The sequence below is a fragment of the Carica papaya genome, chromosome 9, assembly GCF_054855325.1.
Source record: "Carica papaya isolate Zhongbai chromosome 9, ASM5485532v1, whole genome shotgun sequence".
In the NCBI taxonomy this organism is placed as follows: Eukaryota; Viridiplantae; Streptophyta; class Magnoliopsida; order Brassicales; family Caricaceae; genus Carica; species Carica papaya.
Window position 1 is genome coordinate 31453383 of NC_142317.1, and position 20046 is coordinate 31473428.

General features: G+C 35.8%; 3 protein-coding genes across 4 annotated transcripts; all 3 read left to right on the forward strand.

The window, feature by feature from the left end:
- Window positions 1–2378: 2378 nt before the first annotated feature.
- On the forward strand, window positions 2379–10462 carry LOC110813622 (uncharacterized). 2 transcript variants are annotated; one of them, XM_088212179.1, is made up of 10 exons: window positions 2379–2690; window positions 3640–3809; window positions 3886–3950; window positions 7138–7178; window positions 7399–7487; window positions 7573–7686; window positions 8178–8255; window positions 8466–8531; window positions 8716–8796; window positions 10256–10462. In XM_088212179.1, exons 1-10 carry the CDS (start codon window positions 2534–2536, stop codon window positions 10361–10363), a joined length of 969 nt encoding a protein of 322 aa, XP_088068305.1. In that variant the 5' UTR covers window positions 2379–2533; the 3' UTR covers window positions 10364–10462. The 2 variants fall into 2 exon arrangements, with proteins under 2 accessions (XP_088068305.1, XP_088068306.1); XM_088212180.1 differs by having other exon boundaries at window positions 2380–2690; window positions 3658–3809.
- Window positions 10463–11124: 662 nt separating this feature from the next.
- Window positions 11125–13725, forward strand: PYE (basic helix-loop-helix (bHLH) DNA-binding superfamily protein). The gene is made up of 5 exons (XM_022040761.2): window positions 11125–11373; window positions 11975–12077; window positions 12625–12728; window positions 12904–13031; window positions 13141–13725. Exons 2-5 carry the CDS (start codon window positions 12007–12009, stop codon window positions 13579–13581), a joined length of 744 nt encoding a protein of 247 aa, XP_021896453.2. The 5' UTR covers window positions 11125–11373; window positions 11975–12006; the 3' UTR covers window positions 13582–13725.
- A 690-nt stretch (window positions 13726–14415) lies between these two features.
- On the forward strand, window positions 14416–16696 carry HVA22A (HVA22 homolog A). The gene is made up of 5 exons (XM_088212181.1): window positions 14416–14824; window positions 14982–15008; window positions 15143–15265; window positions 15786–16029; window positions 16280–16696. The coding sequence occupies exons 1-5, from the start codon at window positions 14763–14765 to the stop codon at window positions 16337–16339; spliced, it is 516 nt and encodes a 171-aa protein (XP_088068307.1). The 5' UTR covers window positions 14416–14762; the 3' UTR covers window positions 16340–16696.
- Window positions 16697–20046: the final 3350 nt, after the last annotated feature.

The window sequence follows — 20046 nt, forward strand, 5'->3', positions numbered from 1 at the left end:
GAAAGGAACTGGGTCCCGTGGAAAAGGGACTTAGCCAGGCTGATGGTAGACTGGGGGGCCCTGTGGTGGTACTTGTTGATACGGTGAGAGCACTGGATTATACTGTGGCGGTGCTGGGCAGTACTATGGTTGGGGCACCGGATCATACTACGGTGGTGCCGGGTGGTACTGTAGAGGAGCAGGGTCGTACCGGGGTGGCTCAGGATCCTCTCACTACAGTAGTGGCTCAACCTGTGGCAGTGGAGGAGGGTCAGGTAGCTCCTTCCTCTCCTCTTGGCCCTGCTGGGCCTCAATGAGTATCTTTAACATCTCAAATATTCTATCCACGTCTTCCCTGAGCGAATCATCCCGAGCTGTTCGGTTTAGTGGGGGTCTTCCTCTTCTCATTTTTTTGTGCCTGCATTTCACTGTAAAGGGTTGAGTGATAATTCATTATTTGGTGTTTCTTTAAGTATTATTGTGTAAGGAACGGGTCCGAAGGATGCAGCTCTGATACCAACTGTAACGGCATCAGAAACTCAAATTATTATATGTATTTCCTTTGAATTTTCGGGCCCGTTACATTATACTTCTATGAAGTAAAAAATTGAGCTCTCTCAACCTATAAGAAGTGGAAGAAAAAGAATTCTTTGAACTCACTTTCTCTATGTTCTTACCTTCATCTCTTCTGCTTCTCAAACCCCTAGTTTACAGATTAGAGTTCTCTTTCACCACTTTCTATCTAAATGGTCTTCCCAAGAAATCTTAAAAGACTCCTCTAACGTCTTTCTTTCTCTCTATCTCTTTCTCTCTCTCTCTCCTCCTCTAAAATTTAACCTAAGACGAGTTTTCTCTTCTCCAATCCTATATGCCCCTTTCCTTGCTCTATTCAAAAACTCCTATTTACATGAAAAATTTCTCTGAATCATATTTGAGCTTTCTATTTCCAAACTTTAGAAACATCCTTGCGAACCCTAGGCTTTCATTTTATAAACAATTTTCTATTCAAATTACGAACTTTGATTGGAGCTAGATGTTCCTATTTTTGCAGACCTCTGTTTGCCCCTTATTATTAAACATACCCTTTTTTCGTACTGGTATGATGTAGGTTTGTTCCAACATTCTTTATATCTGACGTGGGTTTCTCTACTTCCAATCCTCTTCCTCATTTTTTCAGACGATTCTTTTACTTTGTTCAAATGTCATTGTTTATATCATTCAATGCTGTTTTTTGAGGTCGAGTAATAATCATTTTAAATTTCGTTTAGTTCGTCTTGTTTGTTTAAAAGATATTTTTTTTTAATTTTTTTTTTGCCAGGATCTAAAATTAAGGGCATCATCTTTTAAATCTTTGATCAACCTCTTGTCTTGGTGTACTTAAAAATCTTTATTTTTGTGTGCATTAAATATAAAGTAGAAATAATATTATTATCCAAGAAAATAAACCTACATCACTGATTAATGAAAATCAAAATTTCCATTAAATGATGGTATATTTAAACAAAATTTTAAAATTCTTAATTCCTTTGAATGCAAAGTTAGTGTTAAGATGAATAATGGTAGATAATATACAGGTTTGGAATGTAGTTTAGATATTGTTTAATTATAGTAGTTATCTAAATTAAAAAAATTTAACTTGTAAAAAATTTTTCAAAAAATATTTTTTAGGTTTAAATATATTATAATTCGATATAAGATATTCAACTTTATATCGTAGCACAAGAGTTAAACATATATTATACATTAGAAAATTTTCAAAAATAGAAAAACAGAAATCAACGGCCAAACATTTAAGTTTTGTTTGAATAAATTTCAGTGATGGTTAATTAATATATAGTAATGACAGTAATTAAATAATAATAACATATGATTATAATGATAATTTTTTTTTTACGTTTGGATGATGGTATGTTAATGACATATTTTTGTTTGGATGACAAAATATTATGGTTATATTTTTAGTTAAATTACTAATTTATTCTTACATATTATATATAATAGTAAATGATATAAAAGAAATATAAAAAAAATTATTTATTAATATAATTATATTTATATTTAAATAAATAATTATTATATATAATTAAATTAAAATTTTATATTTATTAAAATAAATAATAATTATTTTTATTATCATATTAATTTAATAAATTTTTAATTATCAGGACATACATAGAATTAATTAAATTAGACGTGAGTATAATGAGAAACAAATAGAATGACCACCAAATAAATCAATTTGGTAGTTTAAAAATTCATTCCAAAATTTATCAGTTAAATATCATTTGTTATCATTAAAAGTTAAAATAAATATAATTTTTTTATGTCCATAAAACATTATACATTAAAATTCTACTATTTACTTTGATCCAAACACATGTTTTAAGTGATGTAAGACCGAAGACTCCATCTTGAACAAAGAATAGGATCATTCGTCGCGTCGGGCAGCAAATTGGTGGAGCCATTGAAAAACAGTTGCTCTGATCTGGGTTATTTCCTTAATATCATCTTAAGAAAATGGGATCATTCGTCAAAAATATGTAAATGAAAGGTGATGGGTAGGGCAACTTATTGGTGGAGCCATTCGAGGAAAGTTGCTTTGTTCTGGGCTATTTGCTTTACATTATTTTACTCCCTCTTCCAAATGGCTCTCCACAATTCCCCGCAGAATTACCCTTCTTCTTCTTCTTATTCTTCTTCTTTTTCTTCAGGTAAGCTCTATAAGTGCCATCTCCTTTTCTCTTCAAACTAATTCATATTTTGTTCGTACAATTGTGTAGTTTTTGTTGGTTCGTTTTGGTTGCTGAGATTGCTGCAACTTAATTAACTTTTTGACTTAGTATCTATTGATTTCGTGTCTCAGTTTTTCCCCCGAGATATATCTGCAATTAATGAGTTTTTGGAAAGGAAAAATATAATAATTGATTAATGATGAGAATAGAATTTTTTTTTTCCTGTTTCTATTGAGAATGATGTTTATTCTGAGTCGACTTTGATGAGAGAAGGTTGGATTTCATCTTTTTAGAAACACTGGTATAGTTCCTCAAAAAAAAAAAAAAAGGTTTAGAAGACTAATCTAGACGTATAAAAGTCGTGGAAAAACTTACTTAAAAACTGATATGGTGGCTTGGTTGGATACTCTATCTTAAATTCGGTCGAATTTTTGCACTTAGCATTATCTCCAGTAGAATTCCACGTTTAAGGTGTTGCTGACATTAATATCTATGGAAGTAATTAGCTTAAAGCAGCCGTTACATTTTATCTTATTGGATAATTACTTCTGGTACTCTTTTAAAGATGGATTCAAGTGTTGAAGTTGAAGGATAGCCTTTAAAGACAATTTAAAAATGAATCAACTTGAGGTGTGGTTTGCAGTGTTTTTGATTTTGCAATTTCATAGGAAAATTGTATTTGACGTGAATGTATATGCTAATAAGAATCTAACTGAACTGTTTATGGTTCTTTTCAAATTCTAGGGATCTAATTCTAAATGGTTCCTCCAAACGGCAAAAAGATTGTGTACAGATTTTGCTCTGTTTCTGACATCTATTTATTTATCACATTAATATCATCTGACTTTGGTTTATGATTTTTATCTAGGAGGCTTTTGATATATGGCTTTTGCTACGTATATTGTACTGAATTCTTAGATATTTCAAGCCTCTTCTGGTTTCCCAGGTATGGAGCAACGGACAAAATTGTATGATAAAATGGAAAGGGATTTAGATGAGAATGGACCAAAGTTTCTTCAACATGGTGAAACATCTCAGTCATTGTCACTTTCAGATCTCTTCACTTTGAAGGATGAATCTGTAACACCTGTTCTGAAGGTAATATTAAGGAGAAATGAAAATTTTGCAATTTCTTTTATTCTAGGAAGCGAATCACAGCTTGCCTGTCCTGTAGGCTGCAAACCCTCCTGTACGAGCTAATGTACTGTATCTGAACTCAGAATACTCGATGCGTATCTCGTAAGCATTTTCTGTTTTCCATTGTCTTTTTGTTTGTTATGTTCTTGAAATCTATAATTGCAACATACCAAATAGATGATTTTATTAGTTAAAATCAGTGGAGTGATTAGCTTTTTACTACTCCTCGTTATTTGAGGTTGTAATATACTTCTAAAAATCAGGAAATTTTATCAAGTTCATAATAAAATAATATTCCTAAAGATGGATAAAGATAGATGACTCAGCCTGTCAAAGGAGGATAGAAAGAGAGATTTTAAAAGTGGATATTGCAAATTGGATGCTAGTGGAGGAAGTGGCACAAAGGCAGAGATCTAGACTGTTGTTGGTTAAATAAGGGAACCACAAGATGAAATGTTTTCATTAGATAGTTAATTATAATCATAGGTAAAACTTCTTGTGTAATATGGTTATTGATGGGACAAAGCATGATAGAAAATGGTCTAAAGAGGGCAGTCAAAGATTTCTACATAGTTTTAAATTTGTGTTGGAGGATTGGAGCCTAGTCCAGAAAAAATTGTTTTCTAGAGCCTAGGAGCAGAAGATCTTGTATTTTTGGTAACAGCTTTTACTGAAAAGAAGGAGAAGGTAGCTTTATGCACTGTAATGGGGATAAAACCCAAGAGGTATATTGTAATGATGTTCTAGGTTTATTTGAAGATCCATGAGGAGAATGCAAAGGAGATTAAGCATGAGAAGCCAATCAATATTGTTAGCAACACATATATGTTGGTCACCTATGTCCTCTCCAGTAAAGCTCAAAATGCTTTTCTGAGAAGCTGTAAATTTTGGATGTAGCTTTGGTTGCCAAAGAGGTGGTTGATTTGGTGTTATGTAAGAGCAGAGGAGGCTTATTTGCAAGTTGGATGTAGAGAAAGCCAATGACTATGTATTATTATCTTTCCTCATGTACATTATTCAAAAAAGAAAAATCTTTCCTCATGTACATGTCTCGAAGAATGGGGGGTTATGGAGAGAGATGGCGGAAGTGAATTGATCATTGCATTTCTTTCCTTTCTTTTGCAATCTTGATCCATGGAAGGCCAGTTGACTTCTCTTCTTCAAGGGGCTTACAGCTAGATGATTCTTTGTCAACATTGCTCTTTATTCTTGTAAAGAGGCCTTTAAGAAGATGTTCCTAAGGTAATAACACCATTCAAGGTTTGTCTGTTGGAAGTGGCAACAGATGCAATGGGGTGACCCTCTTGCTATTTGCTGACAATTCCCTCTGGTTCTGGAGCTGGACAGGGACCAATTGCTGAAGCTGAGATGCACTTTGGTTTGTTTTGCAGTTGTCTATAGCCTTGGGATTAATCTGTATAAATTTCAATTCCTATCTTTGAGGAAAGGCATAAACGTGGACTACGGTGCTCTGTTCTCAGGTAAAATTGGTAAGTCTCCATTGAAATATTTGGATTTTCCACTGTTTGCAAGATTCAAAGAAATTAGCTTGTGGGATCCTGTGATGATGAAGGGGGAGAAGAGGTTGGCTAGTTGCAAAGGAAGTTTCTTCTGAAAAGCAGGAGATTAACCTAGCACCTTACCCAATGTTCACATCTTCTTTGTATGCTTTTTTCCAGCCGCATCCTTGGTGGCTAAGGCCTTGGAGGGCACATCAGTGCTGGTTTCTGTGGGGTAATTCAGATAGTAGCTATCATTCAGTGTTTGGAATTTAGTGAAACGACCCCTTAAAGGAAGGGGGGGGGGGGGGGGTTGTTAATTGGCATCAGATCCTTGATTGAGACGAATAAATTACTGTCAGCCAAATGGTTGAGATTTATGACTTGCTAGGATCAGCTTTAGAGGGAGGTGATTCAAGCTAAATTTCGGGTTGAAGGTGCTTTGGGCATGTCCTTTTTCTCTCGGAGATAAAATATTGTTCCTAAAATTAGATATTTTAAGAAATTAGGTAAATTCTGATATCAGTTTACCACAAGGTAATGGTAAGCAGATAACATGAGAAAGGGCTCCTTTGAAGTGCACGTAAAAGGAACCTCTTATCTGTTACTGAAATTCCTGTCTTTAGTTGGTGTTCAAACTAGTCAACTTTTTGGACTCTTGTGATGCTATTACAGAAGAAGATATCACTTACTTTAAGGGCATGTTCCGGCTATAATATTGACAAAACCATTGCTTCAAAATATGTGCTGTATTTGGTGCTTTTCCTGCATTAGGAGGCATAACATGTATGCTTTGTTGATTTGTGGAGGAGCTGGTTCTTTGCCATAAATGGAAGGTTCACTTGTCACAATATTATACCATTAATCAACTCAGTTTAGTAAATGCTGGATTGACAGCTATTTACCGTGGTTATAACAAAAAAGCATGGCATCTGGTAATAGATATCACTGCTTTTGGCAAGCTGTTTTGCCTTGACAAAGAAAATTAAAGGATATGATTCCCCTGCTTCTTGAACTATATTAAAAATCATCAATCACCTCAAGTTCTGTGTAGGAAATCTCATACATTTAAACAGGGATTTTGTGAGCATTTTGATGAACAAATTTAATTTGATGAGAGTCTTCGTGAGTGCTTAATTGAATTGCTTTACCCATTGAATTATGCTTCTCTTTTCTCATGTATGTATCTCTTTGAATAATTGGGAAGAATGTGATTATTGATTTCTTGGTTGCATCAGTCTCTTTAGTTTTCTTAAAAAATCAATCTCTATATTGTTATATATAATGAAATTGACATATATTGCTTGCTGTTGTAGCCTCCTGATTGGCATTCACTTTTCCTGCCTTTATTTTTCTTTCAATAAATTGAAGTTCAATGTTGGATAAATTGAATAAGTTTGCTCATTGATTTGCCGAAACTCACTAGTACTCTAGCCTTTAAGATAGTTAGTCCCTGATACAGGTTCAGCAGGTAACTAACCATGGAAGATGAGATAAATTTTAAATGTTGCAACTCTTTTGTTTTATATCTCTTCAATTGCTTGAAAGCCCAGCGCTGTGGATTCATGAGCTCTTTTGTTTAATATCTGTTCAATGGCTTGAAAAGCCAGTGCTGCAGATTTATGAATAATACTCGCTTAAGTCTAGATAATCTTTAATACATATGTTAGGAAAACAATTCAGATTCTGCTTTATCTTTTTATATTGATGTCTCATATTTATGGGATTTTGTTTTCTTGTTTCTTTTCTTGCTTTACACATGATATGTGTCAATACTTGCTTTGGTGCAGGGAAACAGTCAAACGTATATTTGATCCATACTTTGACAAAGGTAGGCTAGTCTTTGGCTTATTTATTCATTTCGGTGTCTTTCTCATAGGTATTTTTTCTTATAGAAAATCTAATACTTCTGAGGAACAGTTTCTCAAAAAAAGAGAAGGGAAGAAATAAAATGCTTGAAATTAGGAGAACGAAATTAGGTTATTTGTCTATTTCTGAATTTGTTAATTTTAGACCTGTTAATATCACTTACTCACATATGTTTTTATTAGTGATCTGGTTTCAGAATTCTAGTTTGTATCATTTTAGCATGTTTCATGCCTCACATCACATTTCACCTGTTCCTGCTACCGAGCAAGAGGTAAATAGCCTGTCATAGTGATTTTATGTTTCTTCAGCTATCCTCTTATGAACTTTAATTTAACTTTTAAACTTGTGTTTTTCAGATTGGTGCTGAAGCAGCTGCTGTCAAATCTGCTGCAGCGGAGCTATGCCCCTTGGAAATTTTTTTGGACAGAGTGATCTTAACTTCAACTGGTGTGCTTCTGGGCTGCTGGCAGGTGCTTTATGCAAGTTTTTACACTGTCTGCATTTTTTCTCCATTTCCTTCTTCGTGCTGTCTCAACGATGATGCCCTTGATTTTCAATATACCCCATAAAGTTGTAGATTGTGCTTGAATTGCATCTGCTGTTTCGTGCTATTTTCCAATCACTTCTTGTAAAGGGATTATCATTAGCATATTCTTGTCATTTTTAAGCTACTTTTCCTTTTCATGAAAGTAGATGTTCAGATTAGCCTCACATGACTAGTGTTGGCATGGAAGATTAGTTAGGCTTAAAGACCTTTGCATGTGAACTATTTTTCTTTCCTGTAAATGGATTTTCATTAGCATATGTATATTTTGATATTCTTTTCATTTTTAAGCTACTTTTCTTTTTCATGAAAATGGATGTTAATATTAGCCTCACATGTGTAGTGTTCGCATGAAAGATTAATTAGGAATGAAATCTTTTCATGTAAGTACTCATCTAGTTAATTATATCTCTGTAGGTGAAATCGGGAACAGATCCAATAACTATCCGTGCTAAACTGAGAGCTGCACTTCCACATGCACCAGAGAAGCAGCTTGTAAGAACTAAGAAACTTAAGAATTTATTGTTACTACTTATCAGGTCAATAAGAAGGAAATGTCCATGTCTCAAAGTGATAATGTTTTTTATGATTCTGAACTTCAGATTACAAAAACATTCACCCTGTGGTCTAAAAAAGATATCTATACTTATTTATGTAAAAAAAATGTTTTTGTTTATTTCACTTGAAATATCTTTCTTCGTGCAGTATGATCCTGCCATTCTTCACACATCATTCGCAAGGCTTCTGGGTCCTCCTAGACCTTCTGCAATGGTACTGCATTCGAACTATTCTCTAATACTTGTTCATTCATGTGTCATTCCAAGTTCCAAGGTTCATGATAGTAGCAACTTCATCTGCAATCACTGGGGAATGATAAGTTTATACATATCCCAAACAAAAATAAAAAGCTGGAAAAGAAAATATCTTAAAGTCTACTTCATTCATGCATATGCAGGAACCTTCAAAGTCTTCAGATCAACTCCTGTTATTTCATGAGCTGGTTACTCAACTAAACAATCAAATCAGTGGATTTAAGGTAAGCTTTATATTTTTATCATTATTTACTTTATTATTTCAACTTCCCTTTGCATATTTGCAACATCTTTTATATTGGTCATTGGCTGCTTGGGATGCACTTACTGCATCCTTTATGCAGTAGTTTTGTTTGGTGCTTTGTAAGTGAGACAAGTTGGAATTTTTAGATGGACTGAGACCAATTAGACTGAGACTGTTTAGATTGGTCTTTTAGCAACATAACCAAAACTTTTATCATAATATTCCATTGCAATTGACAAATTTTATTTTAAGGGCTTGTATGCTCAAGAAAATAAGCAAATCTAATTGCAATCTATTTTGGCTTTATGATGTGGCTCGAAGATTTTGGTCCATACTTTTTGATAATTTTGGCACTACGTGGGTACCCTCACACCCGCTTTCCCTTGAGTGTTTCCTCTCTCCATCAATTGGGGGGTTGGGGGAAAGAATGAACCTACTCTGCTCTGGCGAGAATCTATCTTTGCTCGTTAATGGTTTTCGGGTTGGAGCAGAATGCTAGAATTATCAAGGATCTTTGTTTTCCTCTTTTCCCATGGAGCATATTAGTTTTCTTTACTTTCTTGTGAGTTCCTTGGATGTCTTTTTGGTTATTTGCAGACAGATTATGATGCAGTGTTGTCTTGATCTTTTTAGGTGATTCTTTCCTGTTTTTTTCCTGTCTTTTGTTTTTTGGTTTTGGAGGACTTCTCATCCTATGCTTTTGTACCTTTTTCTACTAAATTTGATTATTTTTTTTTTTGTCATTCAAATAAAAAAAGGCCAATCCAATAGCTTGAAAAGTAAAGTCATGGGGATGTTAGAATTGTTTCAACAAATGATGATCAATGTAAAATTCTACGTTTTTTCCAAGACAGCAATGCTATATAACTTGGTGATTGTTAGCTCTCACTGTTGTTCTGTTTACCCTTACACAAACCAAAACTGGGAAGGGATCAACATATTGATATTAGAGAGGGATCAACAGACAATAACTTCTTTATGACGAACCATTTGATTGGAGTCAGAAATCTTTTGATGGGGAATGTTACTTTTGCTACTTAAGAAACAAGGCTTTCATAAATTTGACAGTAACTAGTTACAGATTCAAATTTGATGAATAAAATACTCTGCTTGGAGGGAGTTAGTGAAACTTCATTAGTTGAGAAGATGGTAATCAGAATAGAAGAAAATTCTCGATTTCAATTTTCAATTTACTTTTGAAAATTTCTAATCTGTTCCTTAGTGTAGCACAGTTGTTATAGCATTATTTGGACAAGGATCTTTACCAATTTACTTGCACTGGAAACAATAAACTGGATGAGGAATTCATACTAAGCATTAGGTTGCTGGAAAGTGCATTATTTTTGTTTAATGTCTCATTTTCAGGTAAATCCCTGGGTATTCGTTTGCATTTCGAATGGCTCTAAATGATGGTGTTTTTGCTATTGTTTGTGATTCAGGCAGTGGTTTCTGAACTCTGGTACGTCGAGGAATACCACTTATTGGCGCTTGCTTTGGATGGAAAAATGAAAGTTCGTAGGTTCCAACTCGGTTGTGCAAGAAACTGAGTTTCGATGAGAAGTAGAAGCATGATATTTCATTGTCCATCTCATCTTCTAATGCTTCCATGAAACAAAAAATCTAATTTTAAGCTTGAACTTTCTCCATGTCCCCAGATTTGTCTTAAAAAGAAAACTTAACAGCAAACACAGAACATTATAAAGGAAGAAAGACAATTTTACTAATTATATTAATAATTAATACTTATATTTCTTAAAAGTAGAAAAATAAAAAATAAAAAATTAATACATATTTTAATTTAAATATTTAAAATTAATACATAAACTAATTTAATCCAGCTCTGCATCTTAACAGTGACGCAGCCGAAGACTAAAATTGTTGACCTGACCACGTATGCCCTCCCGTGGATGCCACGCGACCCCGTGGATCTTATCCATGTTTAACTTAACAAAACTTATTAATGTAATTAAAAAATTAATCAGACAATTGGTAAGTATCATTATTAATAATCAGATATTTTAAATTAGATAATTAATTTTAATTATTTAAGAAACAATGGTTATTGATTTGCAAATAACTTCCATTAAGTTTCTAATTTGTTCCTAATATGGCATGGGGGTCGCAAATCAAGATTAACTTAAACTTGTTTTAGTACTTTTAAAGAGAGTTTATATTCATTGATTCTAAAAAAATTATTATTATTATTAAAAAGACCTTCTCGAATCTCTAGATGACGTGTCCCGGGTGCAAAAGAAGGTTGATGACGTGGAAGGAAACGAACGATAAAAAGACAAAAGCGAGAAAACGAAGAGCACGTGTCCATCTGATCTGTCCCGGTTCAATGCGCTCTAAGGGAATTTGGTGGCCACGCGCCTTCCTCCCTCGCCACACGCCTTCCCTCGGCCTTTTACAGTTGACACCCTCCCTGGTCGCAAGATTGAATACGAGCCCTAATTTCTTCATTGAATCTTTGTTTACGTACTTATTTTTCTCAAATTCCCCCTTGTTTCTTTGTTTAAAGATCAGATTCCTTACAAAATCGTCTCTGTTTTGAGAGGTAGGTCTCCCTCTCTCTTTATTTTTTTATTGTAAACGAGGATTTATAGATTATGTACTTACATGCTCGTTGACGATGTTGTTTGCTCGCGTATGAATATACTTGTATTTCAATTTCGTGTCTATAAGGCGTTCGCTGTTTGATTGCTGAGAAAGCGGCCGAGAGGGTTGGAAACTTGAAAGTAATGGTTTAGAAAAGAAAGAAAAGTTGTGGATTATCTGGAGGAAGTTTGAAACGTATTGACTTTCATAGAAAATCTATAAAATGTTTGTATTTTTGTAGGATCTATTTCTTCAAATTTTGCGGGGACGAGATAAACTTGAATATGTCAAATTATTGTTGTTATAATTTAGATAATTTATTATTTTAGATAATAAGCTTCTAATATTATTGTAGAGTAAGAATGCTTTCTATTAATGGATGATAGAGAAGGAATTACGATTTGAATGTAAATGATTCAAGTGATTACTTTTTGTTGATCAACTTGGGCCAGGAAGCTAATTGATATCTGTATTTCATTTTCTCTTTTCGATTTGATTGTCAGATGGTTTCTGATTATACAAGAAGGTTTTTAATCCTAACGCTCTTCTTGTTACTCCAGGGACTTCTGCTTGATATTTCTCATTTTCCAACATGGTCTCGGAGACTCCTGCTCCGGAGAACGTCGAGAAGGTCTATGTACCCTCAAATGTGTCGGATAACAGGTTTGTTCTTGAAGATTTTACCTTTTTGTTAAGTATTGTCTTTATTGATCTTCTGATTGCATTGCACTGTTGATGCTTAAAAAAAGAAACAATGAGTATGGACTTGTAGACGATGAAACTCCTAACGTCACCATTTTTCTTCACCTGATAGTTTTATGCCTGAATAGAATCTTTAAGTTGATGGTCACTGTCTTAAGTTTATGATCTACTAGACCAGGCTTCTGAATGTGTTTCTTTTAGTACAAAATCCAGTTTTAGCTTCCTCTTTTCTCACCATGGCCTCTTTTGTACTTTTAATTCTTGGGCGCAATATTCTTCTTATCAAGGGATTTTAATTTGTAAAGAATTAAGATTACCTGTTGGCACTCATGGCTTACAGTTATTATTACTTTTTCATGTGTGTTTAGCTCTGTTTCCATGATCATACTGTTTTTGGTTGTGATCAATAGTGATGCTAAATTTGAAGAAATTTTAGTGGATTCTCACGTACCAATTATATCAGTGAAGTTTAGCGTGCTTAGGTGTCTGAAATTTATTTATGTTGCAGATCAAGCAAAGGGAAAATTCCTAAAAGAGTTCACAAGGCAGAGAGGGAGAAAATGAAGCGGGAGCATTTGAATGAGCTTTTCATTGAGCTGGGCAATGCCCTTGGTAACTTCAAATCTTTATTTCTTCTTGTCACCATGTACTTGAAATGCCTTGTTAATTTCACACCCCCAATAGAACTTCCTTTCTTGTTGAAGTCAGTTTTTCAATGGTAGTATAGGTGATTCATTTGTAAGATGGTGTTTCGTCACATCTCACTCTGCAAAGTTTTCTTGCGTAGAACTTACTCAGCAGAACAACGGAAAGGCTTCCATTCTCTGTGAGACAAGCCGACTTCTAAAGGACTTGTTTGATCAGATTGAATCCCTTAAGAAGGAGAATGCATCTCTCATTTCTGAGTCTCGAGATGTAAGGCCTATGAAATTTCTATAAATTGGTCTTCTATACATTGTTGAGAACCAAATTCTCTGCATTTCTGCTGCTTCATTGGATCTGAGTTTCACACATTGTTTTACAGGTAACCATTGAGAAGAAAGAATTGAAGGAGGAGAATTCTGCATTGGAAACTCAAATTGAGAAACTCCAGAATGAGATAGAAGCAAGGGTGGCTCAGTGTAAACCTGACTTGAATATACCTCCCCTTGAATTTCAGCAATCAGAATTGATGTCACATTTTCCAGGACATGGTCTCGGGATGCCTGCTGGCGACGCATTACAGCAGGCACCTGCTGTTCTTGTTGTTCCCCTGCATCGTGATCTCCAAGCTTATCCGGCGACTGATATTACACAACCCATGCTCAAACCTCCATCACATGTGAGTAAACCACATGCTAGGTATCCCACGCCAGCAGACTCATGGCCATCCCAACTTCTTAGAGAGCAGCCACTAGCTGGCAAGGAATTTATATGTAGGGGTAGCGATGATGGTGTCAACAACTCACCAGAACAAGGCCGCTAGAATTTCTACGACTTGACTACTCTTAGAGCAGCAATTTGTATCTTTAGAACTCATCTTGGTTTTCAAGCTAGGTAGGCAGTGTCTCCTCGGCGAGTTTGTAGATTTCCACCCAAGCAAATAGAAAATGATATAGTGTTATTCTTATATGTGCTTGCACAGGTAGGGTTTTATATCTGCCAAGTGGTTAAACACCAAACAAGCTGAATTGGGTTTTAAAAATAGCGTATGTCGTTCGAATCTGGGACTTCATGTGACATATATTATATTACTATTAACCGAGGGTGGGTGCATCATGACTCTACACCAAAAGTCACCACCATGATAAGGTAGTAGCGGCCAAGGCAAAAGCTCGAGAGCAGCTACTGTCTGGAGATGATGTATCTCCTTAAATATCACTTTACAAGCTTTTGTAATTACTAATTACTATTTATTTTAATGATTGATGCATTTAATGTTTTATAAACAATTAATATTTATGAATTAGCTATTTGAACAAATAATAAATTTTTATTTTTATTTTTTTTAAAAAAAAATTGTCTCTTTCCAATTGTTAGAAATGGAGAGAAACGCATCCTTCACTTACTCACTCGGTGGTTGTCCTACGGCATGTTCTGCCACTAACACTAATAATTTTTTAAATACAACATTTTATTATTTAAATAAATTCAAAATATAAATATTAACGAACATCTTGCGAAGGCAGCGAAGACGATTCTTGCCTGCGCTCTAGAACCTAGTAGATTGTGAGGGTAATTTCGTAAATTCATATGACGAATTAGAAGAGTGTACGTCCCAACTTTCATTCTAATCAACTATACCTCCTTCCCGGTTAGTTCCAACAAACACGCCGATCCAGCCCTGTTAGAAAAAAAGTTCGAACCCCATTGCTTTAGAACCATGGTGGTCCTCAATCTGGAAGGTGTAGAACTTGACACGTCGGCAGCCGATGATTAGGACCGGCGCGGCACCGACACGCACGAAGCACTGAATCATACCCCCCGAACCAACCGACTGATTGCCTCTTACATAGTTCTGAAAACTCAGAACTCAGAAGACCAAATTTGATTCCCTCACTCCCTCGCTCACTCTCATCTGTAAAGCAGGAGATTTACTTATCTCAATAGAATTGAGCAGGACGTACAAAACCCTAGCTGTTTAATTGAAATCAAAATCAAAGCAAAATGGGATCTGGTGCTGGAAATTTCCTGAAGGTCCTCCTCAAGAACTTCGATGTTCTTGCTGGGTGTGTACTTCACTCTCTTCGTTTCTTCTTATTTCGCTTTTACAATTGAGCCCTCCGCCGTGCCGATTTTCTTCAGCAGATCAGTGAGAAAGTCATTTAGTAGTCGAATTTGTCTTTACAACTGTGTTCTAATTTGGTTTATGGGGTTTATTTGCAGGCCTGTGGTTAGTCTCGTTTATCCTCTGTAAGCGGGGACTTACCCTTTTCCTTTCATTCTGTTCTACGAGATGCCTAAATATTTTGAATTCGCTTTATTATTTTAGTGAATGATCTGGTGTTGTGTGGGATTTGAGATAAGATTGGTATGTTGTTTAACAGATATGCGTCAATAAAGGCTATTGAGTCCAAGTCGCATGTTGATGATCAACAATGGCTTACATATTGGGTTCTCTATTCTTTACTTACGCTCTTTGAGCTCACCTTTGCGAAAGTAATTGAATGGTGAGTTACGTTGTTAATATAACATTCTCTTTGTTGGTTTAGGAACAAGTTACTGCTTAAGATGATAATTGAAACTTTCATCTTTACGTTTAACCCTTGTTCTTGTGTTTGTTTTGCATTTTTTCTTTGCTCACCTTTCAGTGACTGTGCTTGTTGTTGATTAATTAGCGGAATAAGAATGATAAAATTATTCTGTTTGAAGAGAAAATTTTTTTGTATTTGATGACCTGCTCAATAAAATTACACGTTGGAATGATTGAAGTTTTCGTCAGTATATGTCTGTCTGTAATTGTGTTGTGGAACATTAATGTGAGACCTGATTCTTGTTTTCCATTATTAAAAATGTATCTATCACCATTATGCTAATGATTAGAGAGGATTTGAAATGATTTCATCCAAAGAACCAAAATTATCCAAGTATCTAATGGCACTAGTCGTCAAATGCCTTTTACTGTTTTAGGTAGGAGGAAAATCTCATATAGCCAAAATTTACGATGGATTTCTTTAATCTACGTGATAGGATTCCTATCTGGCCATATGCAAAGCTCATTTTGACTTGCTGGCTCGTCATCCCATACTTCAGCGGTGCTGCATATGTTTATGAGCATTACGTGAGACCTTTCTTTATCAACCCACAGACGATTAACATCTGGTATGTGCCAAGGAAGAAGGATTTGTTCAGTAAGCCGGATGACATTATAACAGCTGCAGAGAAATACATGGAAGAGAATGGGACAGAGGCTTTTGAGAAGCTCATTCATCAGGTATGCTATTAATTGACATTGATTGCTCTGAAAAATTTTCCTTATATACTTTAAAACTATGCTGGTTCTGGATGGAAGGGTGTAGAAGATCATAATTTTCCTTGGAAATTTTTACTTAATTTTCTCTTTTATAAGTAATGGGTTCTCCAAAACTGTATCTATCAGCATGGAAGTAAGTATTGAACCATGGCTAGTGTAGACTAAGCTTTTTCTTGCCTGGGTAAGTTCCTTTTTCTTTTGTATCTTGCAGGCTGATAAATCCAAGAGAAACAGCGGCTACTCAATTTTTGATGAGGACTACAGACACTGAACCCTAATTGCCACTTAACCCCTTGTGGAGAGATATTATGTCTAATACTTGTGAAGGTTTCTTAGCTTTCTAATACTCGGTTTTTCGTTCAGCTTCTGGATGTGATCTTTGGAACCTCTGAACTATGCTTGTGTTTTTTGTAATTTATATATCGTGTAAATTATCGTAGGCTGTCTTGCTTTCTATCTTTCCTATGCATGTATTATCTTATGGTAGGCAGTGGAAGTATAAAATAGCTATTTTATTTTGTTGTATATCACAAGCATTTCTTGTGATTCACACTTCTATCTGAACCCCATATCGCCTGGTTGACAGCATGCTGATTGAACTTTCTCAATATAGGATAACTTTGAATTCTTTTCTCCTTGTCCAATTCCTTCTGTTGCTTGGATTCAACTTGGTAATCACGAGTTTATTGAACGAGATATTGATTATTTGCTTTGTTTAGAATGATAATTTTATCGCTTCTTTTGTAAGCAACTGATTGGTTTTCTGGCAAGATAAGTTCAGTTGGAAGTTCCTTCTTAGATATATATATATATATTTGTATATCACAAAGGTCTTAAAAGAAGTTTCTTCTTGGGCAACTCTTAAACCCATGCGAATCCTTTCTGGAAGAAGTGAAACTTCAATTTTCATTACCCAATTGACGCATCATTTTCACCTTTACTATTATTGTACGTGGGAGATTGCTAAAAATTAATAGTTGAAAGATTCCATAATTTTGATTGTTAAACTTTTAATTTTTTTTTTCCATAGTTTTCTGACAGATTTAGATTAAGTGGATTATATTTATTTATACTCTTATAATATTTAATAATTATTCGAAGTTTGTATTCCAAAATGGAGTGTTATTAACACTCTAAAATTGTGTCTACTCGAACTCTCTTCTTTTTAAATTAGATTAAGTGGGATATACTAAATATTATATGTTCATATATATATATATATGTACACACACACACATAAGTTAATTTGTATTGAATATTTAATTAATATTTCTTAGTTTTAGATTTTTCCTTTCATTTTTCTATTTATCATTTTTATACTTTAATTTTATTTATTTATTTCTAATTTTCACCTTGTAACAAAAAAAATTCCTTGTATGTCTCTGGTCTTCATTTTTGTATTTACTTTCAAATTTTTTTTCCAACGTTCACCTAATTTTGTTTTGTTATAAATCTATGCTTATGCCAACTGCTTTTACTTGTTTATTCTACTGTAAAATATATATATATATATTTTTTTATGTTATCAAATTTAGAGATAACGACATATATAAGTTATCAAGAACTACATTTATGTAGCGCCCGGAAAAAAAAAAAAAGGGGGGGTCACGTCAGCAGTCACGTCAGCAGATCCAGTCAGCAGTCCCGGCCAACCAAGACCTGCCATGTGGCAAAACCACATCGACCGGGGACGGGTCATGTTGGCGATCTGCGTACGCGCGATCGGACGGCCCAGATCAAGCGTGCGTACGGACGGCCCAGATGAAATCGCACGGATGGCCCAGATTTAATCAAAAAACGGACGGCTCAGATCAAGCGTGCGTACGGACGGCCTAGATGAAATCGCACGGACGGCCCAGATTAAAACAAAATGGACGGCTGAGATCAAAAGGCAAAAGGGTATAAATAGAACCCCCACACCAGACCAAAAAAACCCTAGCCGCCTGCCCTCGCCGGAGAAGACGAACCAGACGCCGGAGACGCCGGCCACCGCCACCCGCCGCCGCACCGGGGAGATTTCCGACCGCCGATCGAGGTAAATTTCATACCCCCGACTCGTTTTTCCACGCTGATTTTTCCTGTGGCCAAATCGGAGCCAAAATCCCGGCCAAACGGCCGGAAAACACAGTCGAAAGCCAGCGGCGCCGCCGCGCCCCTTCTCGGTTTTTGCCTCCGATGAGGCCCTTCCCGGCCTCCGTTTAATGCAATTTTTATATCACCGTGATCACCATTCTTTTCTCTACAGGTTGATCGGAGCCGAATCACCAAAACACGAACTTCACCAGAGAGCCGCCGCACCCGAGAGCATCGCCGCTGGTAAGCTTCGGTTTTTCGTAATTTTTTGTCCCCCCGAGGGCCCTAGGGTTGTTTTATCGCAAGGATCGATACAAGTGTGACCGAATTCGGCTGGAAACGACCGAAAACGGCCAAACCAAGGCAAATCGCCGCCGCAAGCGGCGACGCCGTCGCCGGAGCACAGCGGAGCCGCCGTGCCGGAATTGCAATATTGGCCGAAAGGGGCCCGGGGCCTAATTTGGAATTTTTTGAAACACATGCAGGTACCAGTAGTGCGTTTCAGTTCCCCGGAAAAAATTCAGGAAAAATTAGGGACAGCCCGTAGGCGCACTGTGAAGCCGTGTTCGGATCCCGAAACGAGTAAGGACCCCTCACCCTATTTCCTATCACGGTATTAAAGTTCAATAAATGATAAAACAGTATTTCATGAATCAACAAATGTGTGAAATTGCTTAAGGTCGCTAATGGAGCCCGAGTCTAGTGTGTTTGTCGGTTAACTGTTATTTGGCCTGTTTTACAGTTTTAAATGCAGTATGAGGTTTGATGTTTTCATTTTATAGTTTCGTGTGCATATTTTACTGTTTTACTGATTATGGATTGAATGATTGGGATATTGATGCTGTATGTTGTCTGTTTGACATAAATTACCGTTTTGCTTGTTTGTATGTGGATTGATGATGCTGACTGAGGGAAAAGAGAATGAAAGATTATGTAAATGGGTAATTGTATAATGTGGTCAGCTTGACTAGATATCCTGGGAGATGGTGGACGGACCGGGTCCGTAGGGAACCCTACCGGGATCATGGTCTCCCATACCGGACGAGGTATGAAGATCTTATGTGTTTTGGCGCCCATACCGGATGGGGTATGGGGACGGCCCGTTTCACCCTCATACCGGACGGGGTAATGAGGTTGATAGTTTTGGCGCCCATACCGGACGGGGTATGGTGACGGCCCTGGAATCTGATTTCAAGTGTTAAGGGTTAACGGGTAGCGGGACCCCTATGGATCCCCATGGATACTAGTGGGCTGGTAAATGAGGAAAATATGTTGTGTAACGATTGAATTACAAAAGGCTTGATAAGTATTATGTTATACAGTTCATATATGATTTCATGATGATGATAATGTTATTGCTTTCGTATACTGTTTTATGGATTTCAACGAGGTAAGTGGATGGTGAAGTATTTATTATTGATAAAAGAATTTGTTGTAAATTATACTCCATTGGTCTTTTTGTGTTTTCTACCCACCTTTACCTCCGTGACGGTGAGATATCGTGATGTCTTTACTGGGCTAGTGTAGCTCATCCCTTATTTAATCATTTCAGATAAGGAAGACATCGTTCCCGAGCCGGTTCCGCAGGAGGACGACGAATGGGACGCATAAAGACTCCATAGTCATATTCGTAGTTTTTACTTTCAAGTTTCTTCTTTAAGTAGTTTGATCTTTTATATTTTGTGAGCATGTTTTTTGTTTTAGTGTAAATGATGTTAATCGAATTTTTGACTTCGCTTTCGCATTTAATATTTTTAATACATTTCATTTTAAATTTCTGGGGCCGTTACAATTTATATCAGTATTATTGTTGGTTACATCAAATATTATGTTACCAGTATAAATCTTGAGTTGTATAATATTTATTAACTAAAAAATTTGTTGCAAATAAAAATGGTAAATAAT